General features: G+C 42.8%; 1 protein-coding gene across 1 annotated transcript in view; it reads left to right on the plus strand.

The window, feature by feature from the left end:
- Positions 1–9596, plus strand: part of marc1 (mitochondrial amidoxime reducing component 1) — a 37711-nt gene extending 28115 nt beyond the window's left edge. The window contains exon 7 of the mRNA XM_078405781.1: positions 8145–9596. Within this exon, the coding sequence (XP_078261907.1) occupies positions 8145–8274 (130 nt within the window). The 3' untranslated portion in view covers positions 8275–9596. The remainder of the gene's footprint in view (positions 1–8144) is intronic.
- The last annotated feature ends 8631 nt before the right edge of the window (positions 9597–18227 follow it).

The following is an 18227-nucleotide window of genomic DNA, read 5'->3' on the forward strand; positions in this document are numbered from 1 at the left end:
ACGAGAGATATAGACGATGATGTAGAGAGATAAAGAACAATGAATGAAAGATCTACAAAAAAGTAACATTGATAAAGAAAACAGGCCATTGTTAGCTGTTCGTTGGGTGAAAACGAGAAGCTGGTGTGACTTGGGTGGGGGAGGGATAGAGAGAGAGAGGGAATGCAGGGGGTACTTGAAGTTAGAGAAATCAATTTTCATACCACTGAGCTAGTAAAGGAATCTTCTCTTCTTGCCTGAAATTGTTCAGTAAAGTAGAGTAAGTAATCCTGCCACCACTAGGTGTCATGATTGGAGTTAATGTAGAAATCATAGAGTGAAAGATTATGGGTGTTTTGTGTTTTTAAATCACTCCTCACGACCCAATGCGGAATCTGTTTTGAAAATACCTTTTTTTTTTGGCACTGCTATTCCAGGTTATTATCTAGCAACCTTATGAAGAAAGGTAACAACAGAATAATTTCTAAATTTACTTTTCAGTGATGATAGTTGTGCCTTCTGGCTCTTGAAGTTTGAGTTAATGTTCCAGCTTTATGTCATACTAGACAAGTGGACCCGTTGGGACCAAACCTCTCCTGCATTAGTGCAGCACCCTCTCCTCCCCCCCTCCCCTCGCTTCTCCCCCCTCCCTCCTCCCCCCTCCCTTCCCCTCCACCCTCCCTCCACCTCCTTCCCCCTCCCCTCCCCCCACTCCATCCCCTTCAACCTCCTCCCCCCCCTCCTTCCCTCCCCCCACCCTCCCTCCCTAGGAGATAGATTCAAACTTTAAAATGTGAATAACTTTAAAAATATAACACCGATTTTAATGAAACTTCTTCCATTAGTACCAAAGAGACGACGGTGAGTAAGGTAGGCCTAAAATTGTCGCGCTATCGTGTACCGTTTTGGCTGTAGTTCAGGAACAAACAAACAAACAAACAAACAAGAGTTTTGGTATACAGATTTCCTCCCCGAGCATTGATTTTTTTCCTCTGATTCGCATCGAGCTGTGGGTATTCTATTGACGTAAAAAGAGGAAAATGGATGTTGTATTAGCTTCGTGTTCTTGTATCACAAAATGCTGGAGTAACTCAGCAGGTCAGGCAGCATCTAGGAGAGAGGGAATGGGTGACGTTTCGGGTCGAGACCCTTATTCAGACTGAAGAAGGGTCTCGACCCGAAACGTCACCCATTCCCTCTCTCCTAGATGTTGCCTGACCCGCTGAGTTACTCCAGCATTTTGTGATACCTTTGATTTGTACCAGCGTCTGTAGTTATTTTCCTACACAGCTTCGTGTTCTTGGCTACCTCCTGTGTGGGAAATGATTATTTCTGTCTGCAAGAGGAGGAGGAAAGGAAAAATCCCTCGTGGGATAAGGATGTTGTTGGTAATGCCGGCATGGATTGTCATGAGAAGATGTCAGTGAGGTGTTTTCTTCATTCTCTGAAGTCTGTATGGTCTCATTTATCCCCATAACACTGTTAATCAGGAACCCCTCAATTGCTGGCACAAAGCTATCAAAAGAAAACAAAAGACTTCTGCTATATGATGGAGGGTAGGTGACGGTGTCCTTGTACAAATGCCGCCTCTGTCTAAATAGGACATAGAGTCACAGATAAATGGCAGATGAAGTTTAAGTCAGAGAAGTATTGAGGGCTAAACTTTAAGAGAAAAAATGAAAATAAATGACATGAAGATAAAATAACACAAATCTAAATGTTGGGCAAGAATAAACGAGACTCATATGTCAATAAATCCTTGAAATTGGGAGTGAGTTCAGTACAGTGTACAAGATCCTGACCTGCATAAACAGAGACTGAGTATGGAAGCAGCAAGGATATACTGAGATTGTAAAATGCTGGTAAGACATCCAGAGTTGGCACAACATTTCAACTTTGGCACAGTATTCCACTTTCTCCAATATCCTGCAGAGGGGTTAAAAAGCTCTACTACACTGGTTCTGGGAAGGAGGATCTTTGAGGTTAAATTGGAGAGCCAGGGGCTGTTCTCCTTGAAGCATGGAAGGTCCAGATGAGATTTGAAAGGATTGCAAAGGATCACGATGGGTTTAGTTGGTGCAAGTAGAAGGAAGCTGTTCCTATTAGTAGAACAAGGAGCAGTGATTAAAAATGTTAAGCAAAATATACAGAGTCATAGACATGGAGTCATACAGCGTGGAAACAGGCTCTTCAGCCCATCTTGCCCATGCTGACCAACAATTCTTGCTATTGAGGGCGTGCAGCGTAGGTTTACTAGGTTAATTCCCGGAATGGCTGGACTGTCATATGTTGAAAGACTGGAGCGACTAGGCTTGTATACACTGGAATTTAGAAGGATGAGAGGGGATCTTATCGAAACGTATAAGATTATTAAGGGGTTGGACACGTTAGAGGCAGGAAACATGTTCCCAATGTTGGGGGAGTCCAGCACCAGGGGCCACAGTTTAAGAATCAGGGGTAGGCCATTTAGAACGGAGATGAGGAAAAACTTTTTCAGTCAGAGAGTCGTGAATCTGTGGAATTCTCTGCCTCAGAAGGCAGTGGAGGCCAATTCTCTGAATGCATTCAAGAGAGAGCTAGATAGAGCTCTTAAGGATAGCGGAGTCAGGAGGTATGGGGAGAAGGCAGGAACGGGGTACTGATTGAGAATGATCAGCCATGATCACATTGAATGGCGGTGCTGGCTCGAAGGGCTGAATGGCCACCTCCTGCACCTATTGTCTATTGCCCCATCTACACCAGTCCCACCTGCCTTTCGTTTGACCCATATCCTTCTAAACCTATCCTATCCATGAACCTGTCCAAATGTTTTTTAAACGTGGTAACAGTACCTGCCTCAACTACCTGGCAACTCATTCCTTATACCTACCACCCTTTGTATTAAAAAAAAGTTGCCACTCGGGTAACTATTAAATTCCACCCTCCCCCCTCCCCTCACCAGGGGATGCAATGAAAAAACATTTACACAGAGAGTGGTTATAATCTGATTTGTACTCTCTGTAAGGGTGTTGAAAGCAGTTGGTGCATTCAGTGGGGAACTGGATAACCATTTGAGGGAAAGTAAAAGTTGGATCAAATGGTAATTTAATTTCTGTGCCATAACCTTCCAATAATTGTTTATGTCCAGTGGCACCGTTTCAAAGTTTGCCTTTCTAACCATTTAATTATTACAAAATTTTTATTCTATGTGTGCAGCCTGTACCAAAACAAATCTTGTTGGTGTGGGACTCAGGATGGTATTAGTCTGCCATCTACAGCACAACTGATGTATTGTAAGCTCAATGGAGATTTCATGGACACATCGCAGTGGTTTGGTTATATTAGAAACATAGAAACATAGAAAATAGGTACAGGAGGAGGCCATTCGGCCATTCGAGCCAGCACCGCCATTCATTGTGATCATGGCTGATTATCCACAATCAGTAACCTGTGCCCAACCTCTCCCCATATCCCTTGATTCCACTAGCCCCCGGAGCTCTATCTAACTCCCTCTTAAATTCATCCAGTGATTTGGCCTCCACTGCCCTCTGTGGCAGAATTCCACAAATTCACAACTCTCTGAGTGAAAAAGTTCCTTCTCACCTCAGTTTTAAATGGCCTCCCCTTTATTCTAAGACTGTGGCCCCTGGTTCTGGACTCCCCCAACATTGGGAACATGTTTCCTGCATCTAGCTTGCCCAGTCCTTTTATAGTTTTATATGTCTCTATAAGATCCCCTCTCGTCCTTCCAAACTCCAGTGAATACAAGCCTAGTCTTTTCAATCTTTCCTCATATGACAGTCCCGCCATCCCAGGGATCAATCTCGTGAACCTATGCTGCACTGCCTCAATTACAAGGATGTCCTTCCTCAAATTAGGAGACTAAAACTGTACACAATACTCCAGATGTGGTCTTACCAGGGCCCTATCCAACTGCAGAAGAACCCATAATAATTTCACCCGTGTCTGCCTTCAAGGGACCCACATTTGACTGCTATTCTTTTTCTCTGAACATATCTAAAGAAGCTTTTACTGTCCTTCTTTATATTCTTGGCCAGCTTCCCCTCTTACTTCATCTTTTCAGCCCATATTGCCCGTTTTGTTACCTTCTGTTGTCCTTTGAAAGTTTCCCAATTCTCTGGCCAGATGTATCGGTGTTCAGTGAATAACTTTATTTTGCATGCTATTCAAACAGATCATATATAACATACATAGATACAATCAGACTTTAAACTCAAGTACATTAGATAGAGCAAAGGGGAAGGTACAGAGTGCAGAATATGGTTCTCAGCAGTGCAGTGCAGTGCATCAGTTTCTTAGACAAAGTCCAATGTCCTCTGGGGAAGAGATGAATTTAACAGTTCCCGAGCTCATGGAAGGACCCTTCAGAAATCTACAAACGGGGGGGGGGGGGGGGGGGGGGGAGAAGGTGTTCCTGGGTTTGATGATGTGCGCTTTCACGTTTCTATACCTTCTGCCAGATGGGAGCAGGGAGAAAGAGGTATGACTGGGGTGGGACGAATCTTTGCCTGCTTTTCCAGAGAGCATGAAGTGTAGATGGAGTCAATGGCAGGAAGTCTGGACTGTGTGATGGGACTGGGCCCCATCTAAACTCTGCATTCTCTTGCTGTCTTGTTCCCAAACCAAGCTGTGATGCAACCCAATAGTATTCGCTCTATGGTGCGTCAGTGGAAGATTGTAAATGTCACTGAAGACAAAAGCTGTACACAATACTCCAGTTGCAGTCTCACCAAAGCCGGGTACAATTACAATAAAACTTTCTTACTCAATTCTTCTCTAAACAATGGCTAACTTACCATTCGCCTTACTCATTGTTTGTCGTATCTGTGCATTGGCTATCGGTGATTTGTGTACTAGCTACTCCTAGGTTCCTTTCAACATTAATACTTCTCAATCTCTCAATGATTATAAAGTACATTGTTTTTATAGTGCTCCAATATGGATGATCTCCTATTTTTCCACATTATATTCTATCATATTAACTCTACTCAATCCTATTGCTCTTTTCAAGATGTTCTGTTATTGCATCCTTCATTATAGATGCCACCATTTTGCCTACACTGATGTTAGACAATCAACTTGTAGTTCCCTGCTTTCTTTCTTCTTGTTTCTTAAATAGTGGGGTCACCACAGGAACCATTCTAGAAGATGTGGAACTTTTGTAAGATGATTTTCCGGGCATCCACTATCCATCCCTAGAACCACTTGTTTCAAAATGATGGGCACAGGATTAACAGATTTTGAGATTTCAGGCAGGTCGAAGAATTATAGGATTGTAACAGTAAATGATTTCAAGTTCCCTTGTATTAACTGAGCCTGCCGTTATGCAAAGGGCTTAAATGAGGCAGAATTTGTGAAATGAGTCCAGGGAATTTTTCTCGCACAATATGTGGGTGGCCTTACTGGAGTGGGTGAAGGGTATGCTGGAAGCGTTGGGGAGGCTTGGGTGATGAGGCATATTGAGGCTTTGGTCAGGAAACAGAAGGCGACACATGATAGGTATAGGCGGCTGGGATCATGTGAATCCTTTGAGGAGTGTAACGAATGTAATAGTACACTTAAGTGGGAATTCAGGAAGGCAAATAGAGAGCATGAGATATCTCTGGCATATAAGCTACTGAAGAATCCTCAGAGATTCTGTAAGTATATTAAGGGCACAAGTGTAATAAAAGTGAGAATAGGTCCCCTTAAGTATTAATGTAGTTCTCTGTGTATATGGGGGTCATAGGATAGGTCAGGCCCGAAATGTATAAATATCATCTCAATTTACTGTGAAGAAAGTAATGAAATCTAAAGAAAGGAAATGAATCGTGATGTCTGGGAATATATCCACATTGCAAAAGAGGATGTGCTGGTGGCCAGTGCATTTTAAGGTGGATATATCCCTGGAGCCTCACAAAGTGTATTTTTAAGACCCTGTGGGAAGATAGGGAAGAAATTGCAGGGGCTCAGGCAGAGATATTTGCATCTTTAGCAGTTTAGCAAGTGGAAGTTAAACGAGGGCACAACTTAATAATATATTCCTTTATTTGTCCCACGCCGGGGAAATTTGCAGTGTTACAGCAGTAAAGTGGATAGCACGAGACATTCATTATAAATAAAAATAAAGATAAGGATAATTGTCATCAGTTACTGTGTTTTTCCTTTACTGTTACTGTTGACTGGTCTGTTGACTGGTCTGCTGGGAGTAGCACTTGGAGTGTGAAGGACAGATCTTACGCAGGAGATGACAGGTCCCTGGAGTGTGCTGTAGAACAGAGAGACCTAGGCACAGGTACAGAGTTGCAGGAAAGTGGCAACACAGGTAGCCAGGGGAGTGAAGATGGTGTTTGGCATACTTACCTTCATCAGTCAGGGCACTGAGTACAGGAGTTGGGACATTATTTTGCAACTATTTCAGTCTTTGGTGAGACTACACTTGGAGTACTGTGCGCAGTTCTGGTTGTCCAGCTATAGGAAGGATGTCATTAAGTTGGGAAGGGTGCAGAAAAGATTCATGAGGATGTTGCTGGTTCTGGGGGGGGTTAACATTTCAAGGAGAGGCTGAAGAGTCTGGGACTTTTCTCTGTGGAATGTAGAAGGCTGAGGGGGAGCATGATAGAGGTGTATAAAATCACACAGATAGACACAAAAAGCTGGAGTAACTCAGCGGGACAGGCAGCACCTCTGGAGAGAAGGAATGGGTGACATTCAGTCTGAGGAGGATCTCGACCCGAAACGTCACCCATCCCTTCTCTCCAGAGATGCTGCCTGTCCCGCTGAGTTACTCCAGCGTTTTGTGTCCACCTTCGGTTTAAACCAGCATCTGCAGTTCCTTCCTACGTATAAAATCACAAGGGGCATAGATAGGGTGAATGTTCATTGTCTGTTTCCCGTGGTAGGAGAGTCTAAAGCTAGAGGACATAAAGTGAGAAGGGAAAGAATGAAGTGAAACTTGACGGGCACCCTTTTCACCCAGAGTGTGGTGGGTATTTGGAGGAAGCTGCCTGAAGAAGCTATAAAGCTGGATACATTTACAAAGTTTAAAGAACAATTAGGCAGGTGCATGGATAAGAAAGGTTTAAAGGCCAAATGCAGGCAAATGGGTCCAGCACAGATTTCAACTTGGGCAAACATGGATGTGTTGGGGTGAAGGAGCTCTTTCTGTGCTGCATAACTCTAAGCCTCTTCCAATCGATAGTGTACTGCACAAAGGAGTGTAATCAATAACTAATTTCAGAATGTGATCAGGTAAGGAACCAAAGGAACCAAAAAGTTATGCAGCACAGAGAGAGCCCCTTCACCCCAGCAAATCCATGCTACCCAAGTTGAAATCCGTGCTGGCCTAGCTAGTCTTTTTTTTTTTTACATTACGGATTGGCTCAACTGGTTTCCCATCCAAAATGTATCCTCTCTGGTGTCTGCAACACATCTCTTAAACTAAACCACTTGCACCCTACACTGGAGCAATGATCCACCAAGCACCAGGCAATGTTTATTGGAAAGAACAATTATGAAGGTCAAACATTTCACGTACATGATTAAAAAGTATAAGTGTAAATATTTGGGTCTTCTAAGCGTTTTTTTTTTCTCCCTGAGCCAAATACGTCCCTGATTAATAGAAATGATATACGTTTTCCCGAGTTTTGTTGTCTTGTAAGCTATGATTTGTTTGAAGTTTATTCCACAGTTTTGGAAGGGCTTTAAGGATAGCGGAGTCAGGGGGTATCGGGAGAAGGCAGGAACGGGGTACTGATTGTGGATGATCAGCCATGATCACATTGAATGGTGGTGCCTATTGTCTATTGTCTAAAACTAATACCATCATAACTCTAGCAGGTTAGCTTTCTGCTCATTCTCAGCTGATTGGTTTTAAAATATGAAGCTCATAACCTTACCACCTCTGGTAGATTGACTACATATGTCCCAGCCTCTCCTGCACCCTGCCATCCAACCACCCAGATCCCTCATCTTCATCCCTCCAAGATCACAGAAGATCTCGGAGAAAACCCACGCAGGTCACGGGGAGAACGTACAAACTCCGTACAGACGGCGCCCGTAGTCAGGATCGAACCTGAGTCTCAGGCGCTGCATTCGCTGTAAGGCAGCAACTCTACCGCTGCGCCACCCTGCCGCCACCAATCCTTGTTTCTCTGTTATAAATCTTTGCTTTGTTTTGTTTCCAGATTGCGCCAGTGTGACCCAGCTGAGAAACACATTTACAAATCCGTCCCCATCTTCGGCTCGCACTATGGAATTGACAAACCCGGGGTGATTCGAGTAGGCAACCCTGTGTTTATGGTCGTTAAACATTAGGAGTGCACATGGAAGAATGCCGATCCTCCTGTAAAAGTATTACGTGCTTAATATAATTCTTGCTAGTTGCACTTGTTTTTAAAAGATTTCTAAACTAATTACTTAAAACCAGATTTTCCAGCTGAACTCTGCCAATCAAATAGGTAAATACTCCATTCTAAAATTGAAAGACCAAATTTTATAAAACATTTTTACAAAGTTCAATTGGCATGAAACATTTAAGTTACCCTTATAAAGGATCAACTTTCATTGTTTGGATATTTGCAAAGAGATTAATTTGCAATAGGTTACTATCTTGTGGGTTGCACAAAGAAACTAATCTCAGAATGGGATCAGGTACTTGATACATACTGAAAATCGAGTTTTTTTCTTTGTTCTGGTCCAACGCTTGCAAGGTCAGTGGAGACATCTGGTCACATGTTGTGGGTTTGAATAACATGCCTGTCATATTTTGACATTGGCTGAAATCCATTTGTGTGCAAACAGCACATGCCCCTCATACAGAGTCTCCAAGACCGGTCAGATGTCTGTGCATTTCTAGTGTCACACGATCCATGGCTTTGGGGTCTGACACATGGATCCTCAAAGGTTGATCACCTTTACCTACCCCTCACAGCGTGTAGACCTCAGACCAGCATTATGTCCCAACCTGGGTTAGATCCCAACCACCCCGCCATCACCTCTACTGTAAATGTTCTCTCCCTGGCTGATTACAAACGCCATTGTAACACATGAGGTCCTGTTTTCCTTTCACTCCACCCCTATGTCTCTCTCAGGGCACAATATATATCGCATGTTGACAACTTGACAAAACATGTATTGCATCCTTCCTAATTCCTTAACCCCTCCGCTACCACATTCAGTGAATATTTTTAGATGAAGAACAATTTTTAGGCCATCTTTAATCTTAGTTTCCATTTGGGTTTTTAAATACCTATGCCGAAAATATCAAACAGGCAGTAATATCACTGCACTGTACGTTGTCTCTGCAGAAAGTGCACAAATTACTAAACTAATTATTTAAAAAACCAGATTTTCCAGCTGAACTCTGCCAATCAAATAGGTAATACTCCTCGAAGGTGTTTATTCACAAAATGCTGGAGTAACTCAGCAGGTCAGGCAGCATCTCGGGAGAGAAGGAATGGGTGACGTTTCGGGTCGAGACCCTTCTTCAGACTTGAAAGACTGAAATTTATAAAACTTTTTTACAATGTTCTATTGGCATGAAGCATTTAAATTACCCTTATAAAGGATCAATTTTTCGTTGTAAGAATATTTGTAAAGAAACTATTTCCTATAAAAAAAAGTAAGTTTAACATATATTGAGGTATTTCATATATTATAAGAATTTCATTGTTCTATCTGGGACATATGACAATAAAACACTCTTGACTCTTGACAAAGCATTATACTTACTACGTGTTGTGTGTATATTCCAACTGACTGAGGATGTCTTTCCAGACCACAAAGTGTTAATGATCTTTTTGGAGAATTGGCTTGAAAGTTTACCCAGCCAATTGAACTGAAAGGACTGAAGCAATAAATCCAGCCACTGTACGTTGTACCTAAATCATGGGGGTCAAAGACTGATCCCGACTAAGATTAATTGCATTCCCTATCATTGTAATTGTTTTCTAACACAGTATCGTGCGTGCTGTGTTGTGCGCCTGTGTGTGTGTTTCAATCCACAGTAACCGAGAATGAGTTTGGTACAGGCAGGAGTAACGTTTCCATAATTTTAAAAGAAGTGAAAACAGCCGATGCAATGAAAGTGGGTTATGGTGAGGGAAAATAGGCATTAAAAATAGGAAGTTTAACATATATCGAGGTAGTTCAGATATTATTATTGTCAAACTCTCTGGGGCATGGATAGATTGCCGAGGATTCCTGTGAACAATTTTAGCAATTGGTTAAAATGCTGAGCAATCTCCTGTTCCCAGCTGCACACAGGCCACAGCAATCTCCTGCAATGCAAGCTGTGGGTTCTAAGCCTCATGTACCTCCCAGTCTAGCTCTTTTAGTCAATGGCATGCATATTATTTTTGTCCCCTGTCAAAGATTTTACTGAATTTGTTACCCCAAGTAGCCCCTCTAATTCACAGAGAAATCCAAGCCTTTAATGATTTTCGCAGAGGGCTTGTTACTGCAGGTGGTTTATAGAGATTCTTCGCTCTGACGCATTTATCCCCGATGGATACTGTATTTTTAAACTGCCGTTCAGTGATTGCAGCAGTCAGTTAATTTCAGTGCTTTATGTGTCCCTGGAGCCAAGGTTGGATGTACTCACTGATATACTCAGGACCAGATAAACAGCTCACAGGCAGTGGTTAATTGGGAAATAAACAACATTTTTATGTTACAACTATATCAAGGGCCTAAACCACTGGTGCAGTGGTACAGCACCCTCTCCTCCCCCTCTCCCCTCCTCCCCCTCTCCCCTCCTCCCCCTCTCCCCTCCTCCCCCTCTCCCCTCCTCCCCCTCTCCCCTCCTCCCCCTCTCCCCTCTCCCCTCCTCCCCCTCTCCCCTCTCCCCTCCTCCCCCTCTCCCCTCCTCCCCCTCTCCCCTCCTCCCCCTCCCCCTCTCCCCTCCTCCCCCTCCTCACCTCCTCCCCTCCTCCCTACTCCCCTCTCCCCTCCTCCCCCTCCCCCTCCTCCCCCTCTCTCCTCCTCCTCCCCCTCTCCCCTCCTCCCCCTCGTCCCCTCTCCCCTCCTCCCCTCTCCCCTCCTTCCCCTCTCCCCTCCTTCCCCTCTCCCCTCCTTCCCCTCCTCCCCCTCTCCCCTCCTCCCCCTCTCCCCTCCTCCCCCTCCCCCTCCTCCCCCTCTCCCCTCCTCCTCCTCTCCTCCTCCTCCCCCTCTCCCCTCCTCCCCCTCTCCCCTCCTCCTCCTCGCCCCTCCTCACCCTCTCCCCTCCTCACCCTCTCCCCTCCTCACACTCTCCCCCCCTCCCCCTCCCCAGCTCCACCCTCCCCAGCTCCCCCCTGTTGCCTCTCCTGCATTGGTGCAGCACCCTCTCCCCCCACTCCCCCTCTCCCCCTCCTCCTCTCCTCCCTCCCTCCCTCCTCCCTCCTCCTCCTCCCACCTCCTCCTCCTCCACCCTCCCCCTCCTCCCCCCCTTCTCCCCCCTCCACCTCCTCCCTCCCCCACCTCCATCCCCCTCCCCCCTAGGGTTACCTCTTCTGCATTGGTGCAGCACCCTCTCCTCCCCCACTCCCCCTCCCCTCTCCCCCCTACTCCTTCCCCCCTCCCTCCTCCATCCCCCCTCCCCTGGGGAAAAGGTTTTGATTTTCAATCCTATCAATGCCTCCCATAGTTTTATAGACTTCTATCAAGTCTCCCCTCAACCATCACCATTCCGGAGAGAACAATGCAAGTCTATCCAACCTCTCCCTGTAACTTCAACCCATTAATCCAGGCAGCATTCTGATAAACGTCCCCTGCACCCTCTCCAAAGCCTCCCCATCTTTCTTGTAATACAGCGATCAGAACTGCATGAAATGCTCGAAATGCAGCCTCGCCCAAGTCCTATCGAGCTGCAGACTTTATTTGTGCTCCATGTTTAGTAACACACTGCCCTGAATTGGTTATTACCCTGGTTAGTTTATAGATCTGAAAAGAAAATCATGTTTAGATTGTGAAGACCTCAAGATACAATGCTTTCTCAAGCTTACCCTTTCAAGCCTCCTATCAGGTTCCAAACCTGATTATGAAACCCTCTATTCTCATTCATAACAGAAGTTCGTAAATCCATACTTAAATCATGCTAGTTCTTCCAGGGTTCTGCCATCCTCTAACTGAAACAAAGGCCCTCATTTCCTCTTGGGTGCATTAGTGACTTTGTGGCTCAAAAGAGGTTTCACAGATCTAATTTCACCATTATTTTGCACATTAATCACTCGCTCCTCTAATTTCCTCCTTATGACAATAAAGTTTCAGTTGAACAAACTTCTGTCCCTAATTTCAGCTACTAATTATGATCCTCATTAGAGTAGTTCATATGCTGGTACACTAAAGGAAGATATAACTTTAAAATTGCTTTCTTTTTGAGTGATGTCATTGTAGGGAAAAAAACTTTATTTGGCTTTTGGACCCATTGTGAACTTTAAACTAATATTATTAATGCTCCTCCTACCAAATTCCTCACATAAGCGCCATGCTGTGTAACCTCAAAAATCCTTACGGAAATGTGTTATTTACTACTATGTTCCTCTCATGGTCCCTCTGTGCTTTTTATTCATTTCATAACAATCTTTGCTTTTATAGTTCTTTCTGTTTAGTTCATGGAACATTTCATCCCTTAAGACTGTGCTCTTCTGAAATCTTAAATGTTTTTATTACCTATTCTGTCCTCAGTTCAAATTTACAATTGGTCTTTGGGTGAAATTCGCCTTTGATGATAACTGCAGATAAACAGCTAAAAGTATAATAGTTGCTGTAAAACTATGCCCTCTATGACTCTTCTCTATTTGGCTTTGTTTCCAAACACTGTTTTAATTTTCAATAACTTGACCACAAACCCCTAATTTTTCCTCATTCAACTTATTCCCACTTCGCCACTTAGGAACCAATTCAATGTAGTTTTCACTTGTTGGCGTTTTAAGAAAATACGCATGATTTTAAATAAAACAAACCCTCCATATTGTGCATCCATCTTGACCCACAATGTCCCATTGTCTGCCAGGCAGAATAAAATTGCCCATGATTACAACTGACACCAGATAATTGATTTGTCTCATCATTTTCTGCAGCTTTTCAAGTCATTTGTTTTACCAGAAGGAGAAGTGTCTTTTATAGATTTTTAACCTGAAAGTCATATTTACTGCAGCTCTTTTCTTGGGACAATTTTGAGGGAAACTGCAGTGTTGAGGGCTTTGCCTCATAAAGCTTGTGAGCAGCAGGGCTTAGATTTCAAAAAACATATTTCACACAGAAGAAGACTGCATCTGTTCTAATAATCTATGCTGGATTTGTTCACTGTCTTAGGCTGGTGGGATGGTGGATGTACTTCTATCATAATTGACCCTTTTCTTTTTTTTAAACAAAGTACCCAACCACAGTCTGCTGCAGGAAAGGGGATGAAGGATCAAAGTTCAAGGTGAAGGGGAAAAGGTTTAATAGGAATCTGAGGGGTAACCTTTTCACACAAAGGGTGGTGGGTGTATCGAACAAGCTGCCAGATGAGGTGCTTGCCGTTGGAATATCCCAATGTTTAAGAAACAGTTAGACAGGTACTTGGATAGGACAGGTTTGGAGGGATATGGACCAAGCGCAGACAGGTGGGACTAGTGTAGCTTGGACATGTTGGCCGGTGAGGACAAGTTGGGCCGAAGGGCCTGTTTCCACACTGTATCCCTCTATGACCAGAACACAAGCTGTCCTGGTCTGTTATTCTGCAATTGCTGGTGGTCCATTTAGAAATGTGGGTAGGTATCTCCTTTTGCCTTGTGTCACCAAGAAGCCAAAAGCCACAATCTTAATGCTCTCATGGTAAAAGAGGATTTTCTAATTAGAAAACACAGATTATATCTTTGAATAATCACCAGCCATTATATAGTTAATTAAAACAGCTGACATTCTGCTGAGAGAGTCATATAGCGTGGAAACAGGCCTTTTGGTCCAACTTGCCCACACCAACCAACAGGTGTCATCATCTGCACCATCTACACAGATCAGTCTGAAGAAGGGTTTCGAACCAAAACGTCACCCATTCCTTCTCTCCAGAGATGCTGCCTGTCCCGCTGAGTTACTCCAGCATTTTGTGTCTGCCATTTACACTAATTCCACCTGCCCACAGGTTTGACCCCTCTAAACCTATCCTATCCATGTACGTCAAAATGTTTCTTAAACGTTGCGATCGTACCTGCCTCAACCACCTCCTCTGGCAACTCGTTCCATACACCCACCACCCTTTGCATAAAAATCTTTCCCCCTTCACCTTAAACCTATGTACTCTGCTTCTTGATTCCTACTCTGGGCAAGGGACTCTGCATTTACCCGATCTGTTCCTCCCATGAATTTGTACACGTCTCTAAGATCACCCCTCATTCTCCTGAGCTCCAAGGAATAGAGTCCTAGACAGCTCAACCTCTCCCCATAACTCAGGGCCTCGAGTCCTGGTCACATCCTCGTACATCTTCTCTGCAACCTCGTAAAGCTTCTCTGCACCCTATTCTTGAATCTTCATGACAAAGTCATTCTATTATTGTGGTATATATTTAAAAACCAGATAAATACATGCAGCCCATATTTTTCTGTCCATTATAGCTGATGAGCTGGAAAACTATTCAGGATAAGCACAAAACCAGACTACCCCAGTTCTAAATGATATTTCTTAATGACTGCTGGCAGGAATTGAAGGAATTTTTGTTATGACATTTTCTTCCTGTATTTATCACATTATAACTAGTTACTTCTACAATTCAAAAATGACTTAATGTAACCAAACTTCATAGATGTCTCATTTCTTCAATACCAAGTTCAGTGTGAAATACCAATGCTCAGCACTGTTCCAGTCAATCACAGTTAATCTGGGTTCTGCTCATTATATTAAAATATAATATAAACAGGACATTTATTTTCTAAATTTATGAGTGTTTTGAACCCCTAACATACCTTTATAACATTCATTTGGATAAAATACTTTTAAAGCTATAAAGTGGTATTTTTCAATTGGTTGAGAAATTGTTCCATGGCGATGGAAGGCAGTGGGACATTGAGGTTTAGAGTAGAAACAAGGAACTGTAGGTGCTGGTTTACAAAAGAGGACAAAGTGCTGGAGTAACTCAGTGGGTCAGGCAACATCTCTGGTTCTTGAAGGTGACATTTCTGATTGGGACCTTTTTCAATGTCTTCAGGCAACCTCTGGCAAGCAGGGAGTGTTCGGAGAGACATTACAATGCTTACAGTTTCATTACGTATTATGAAAGATCTTGCATGGACGTCAGCTTCAGTATACTGCAAAATAAAATAATGAATGTAACCCATTTCACAATCTAATATTATTTTTATTACAGATGCATACCTTACCATAATTATACTATGTTTTCCTGCAGAGTTGCACAGAGGCTCAGATCTTAGCATGTTCCAATATAAATCTCTATGCTGTATCAAATCCCAGTCCAATTGTGCTGTGCTGTAGAACATTACAAAGTTGCAATGTTGCAATACACAACTGACGTGACTCATAACTGAATTTATAATCTCCCGACATATTATTCTGATGTGCGGTAATATATTATGGAAACTTGTTCTACTGATTGTATGACAAACAGCCATTAGCTTCACATATTGCAGGGTCAGTTCTTCATCAGTTACCAGCTGTGACTCAGTTAGCAGTGCTCTCAGCTCTGAGGTTGAAGGTTATGAGTCCAAGTCCCACTCCAGAGAAATGAACACAGAAATCCATGCTGATGTGCCAGTGGAGTTGAACAATCTATGTTAGAATGACATTTACCATTGATTTTGAGAATTGGGTTAAAACTCATCTGTTATTATTATTATTATGGTATTAATTATGAAGGTATTATACATCAGTAGCAAAGTATTCTGACCAGAAAATTACGGCATCACCTGCAAAAAAATCTTTAAATTATGATATCTGCATGTAAAAATGTACATTTTAAAAATATCTATTGAGTTTTAAAGCAGTGTAGAGAAACTGAATGACAGTAACATAATGCTGTCATCCTCAATAGTAAATGTCAGTTCTACCGTAAATGCACATGTACTTCTAGTTTCTTGTGTCACTCTTTGGGTACTAATGTTGCTGTTCTTATAGTTAGACAAGCCTCTCTTAAAGTTCTCATTTCAAATAAAGATTATTCTACATTGCCAAAAAAAAGTGATATCGATCCTGCTGTTGTGTTTGCTTTTTTTTGCTTTGATCCCTTAAATGCATTGGGTTTGGAAGGAAATAGATCGTGTTTTTCATTTTGAAGAGGAAATGAGGAAACAAATCAAAAAGATAATGTGTTGTGTAACTCACTGAAATCACGAGAGCTCGCAGATCTAATTATTTGTGAATAAAAGTAATAAATACAAGCAACCTGAAAAAGTAGATTTTGGGCGACATTATGATCATAAAAGCTTCATTGCTTTGTAACCATTCTTACTGCAAAATAATGGGCGGCACAGTGGCGCAGCGGTAGAGTTGCTGCCTTACAGCGAATGCAGCGCTTGAGACTTAGGTTTGATCCTGACTATGGGTGCTGTCTGTACGGAGTTTGTACGTTCTCCCCGTGACCTGCGTGGGTTTTCTCCGAGATCTTCGGTTTCCTCCCACACTCCAAAGACATACAGGTATGTAGGTTAATTGGCTGGGCAAATGTAAAAAATTGTCCCTAGTGTGTGTAGGATAGTGTTAATGTGCGGGGATCGCTGGGCGGCGCGGACCCGGTGGGCCGAAGGGCCTGTTTCCGCGCTGTATCTCTAAATCAAAAAAAAATCTAAAAAATAATATAATACGCTGGTTGGTGGAAAAACCTAGCTCCACTATTTAATCCTAACTTCACTTTAAATCCCCTAATATTTATCAAAGTCAATAATCTAATGTAGTCTTTATAGTCTCGAACCCACTCTTTAGTCTTCCTCATAACATGTGACATATGCTGAGCTATTGGGCACTGCTGTAGACAAAGAGAACTGCCACGCTCGAAAGAAGGAAATGCAAATGCTGATTTACTAAAAAGGACTCAAAGTGCTGCAGTAACTCAGCAGGTGAGTACAAGAAAACTCCAGCACTTTGTGCCCTTTTGTTGTAAACCACCATCTGCAATTCCTTATTTCTGATTTTACCTGCTCCACTGTAAAATCTCCTCAAGGTATGCCTACTTTGAAGAAGTTCTCCTCCTCTCTCCGATGGGAGTTCTGTGAGATCTTCTCTCACTGCTCCCCTCTCACTGTCCTGCCTCTCCTCTCTCCCAGCTTTCTTTTCTCCCCCACTCTACAATCAGTCTGAAGAAGGGTCCCAATGCACAGCATCACTGATCCATGTTCTCCACAGATGCTACCTACCCGCTGAGATACTCCAGCACTTAAGCTGTAATGTTGTTTTGTTTCAGAATTAGTTCAGTTCACTTTAGTTTATTGTCACGTGTACCGAGGTACAGTGAAAAGCTTTTGTTGCATGTTAATCAGTCAGCAGAAGGACAATGCATGATTACAATCGATCCATTCGCAGTGTAGAGATACATGATAAGAGAATAATGTTTAGTGCAAGGTAAAGCCAGCAAAATCCGATCAAGGATAGTCCGAGGGTCACCAAAGAGGTAGATAGCGGATCAGCACTTAAAAAAAATGTTTTTGTTGTGAATATTGGTAAGTTATTATACTGAATAAAAGTTCCATGTGTAGTTTCATGTGTAGGGAAAGGAGATACTCATGGTCAACTTTTTTGCAAGTAGGTCAAGATGATAATTGTGTAAAAAGGTACCCATGCATGTTGACCAAGTAGAGTGTGCAAACATCTGCTTAAAGTAAAGATCCCTTCTCATTTTTTGGTTTGTGGTATGTTCTGATGCCAAGAAAGCTGATTTTCAAAGTGTGTCAAAAGAAATTTCCCAAATTGTGCTTAAAATAAAATTGTTTACCTATAAGAGTCCATTGCACTGAACTTTGTCACGAGTGCCTTTTAAGAATGAACCTTAATAGACAATAGACAATAGGTGCAGGAGTAGGCCATTCGGCCCTTCGAACCAGCACCACCATTCACCGTGATCATGGCTGATCATCCACAATCAGTACCCCGTTCCTGCCTTCTCCCCATATCCCTTGACTCTGCTATCATTAAGAGCTCTATCTAACTCTCTCTTGAAAGCATCCAGGGAATTGGCCTCCACTGCCTTCTGAGGCAGAGAATTCCGCAGCTTCACAACCTTGTAATATGATAAATCATGTTGCAAAACACAGATAATTTATTGAAGTCGACAATTAAGGAATTTATAATCATCAAAACTCCT

This window comes from Rhinoraja longicauda, chromosome 9 (assembly GCF_053455715.1).
Source record: "Rhinoraja longicauda isolate Sanriku21f chromosome 9, sRhiLon1.1, whole genome shotgun sequence".
Taxonomy (NCBI): Eukaryota; Metazoa; Chordata; class Chondrichthyes; order Rajiformes; family Arhynchobatidae; genus Rhinoraja; species Rhinoraja longicauda.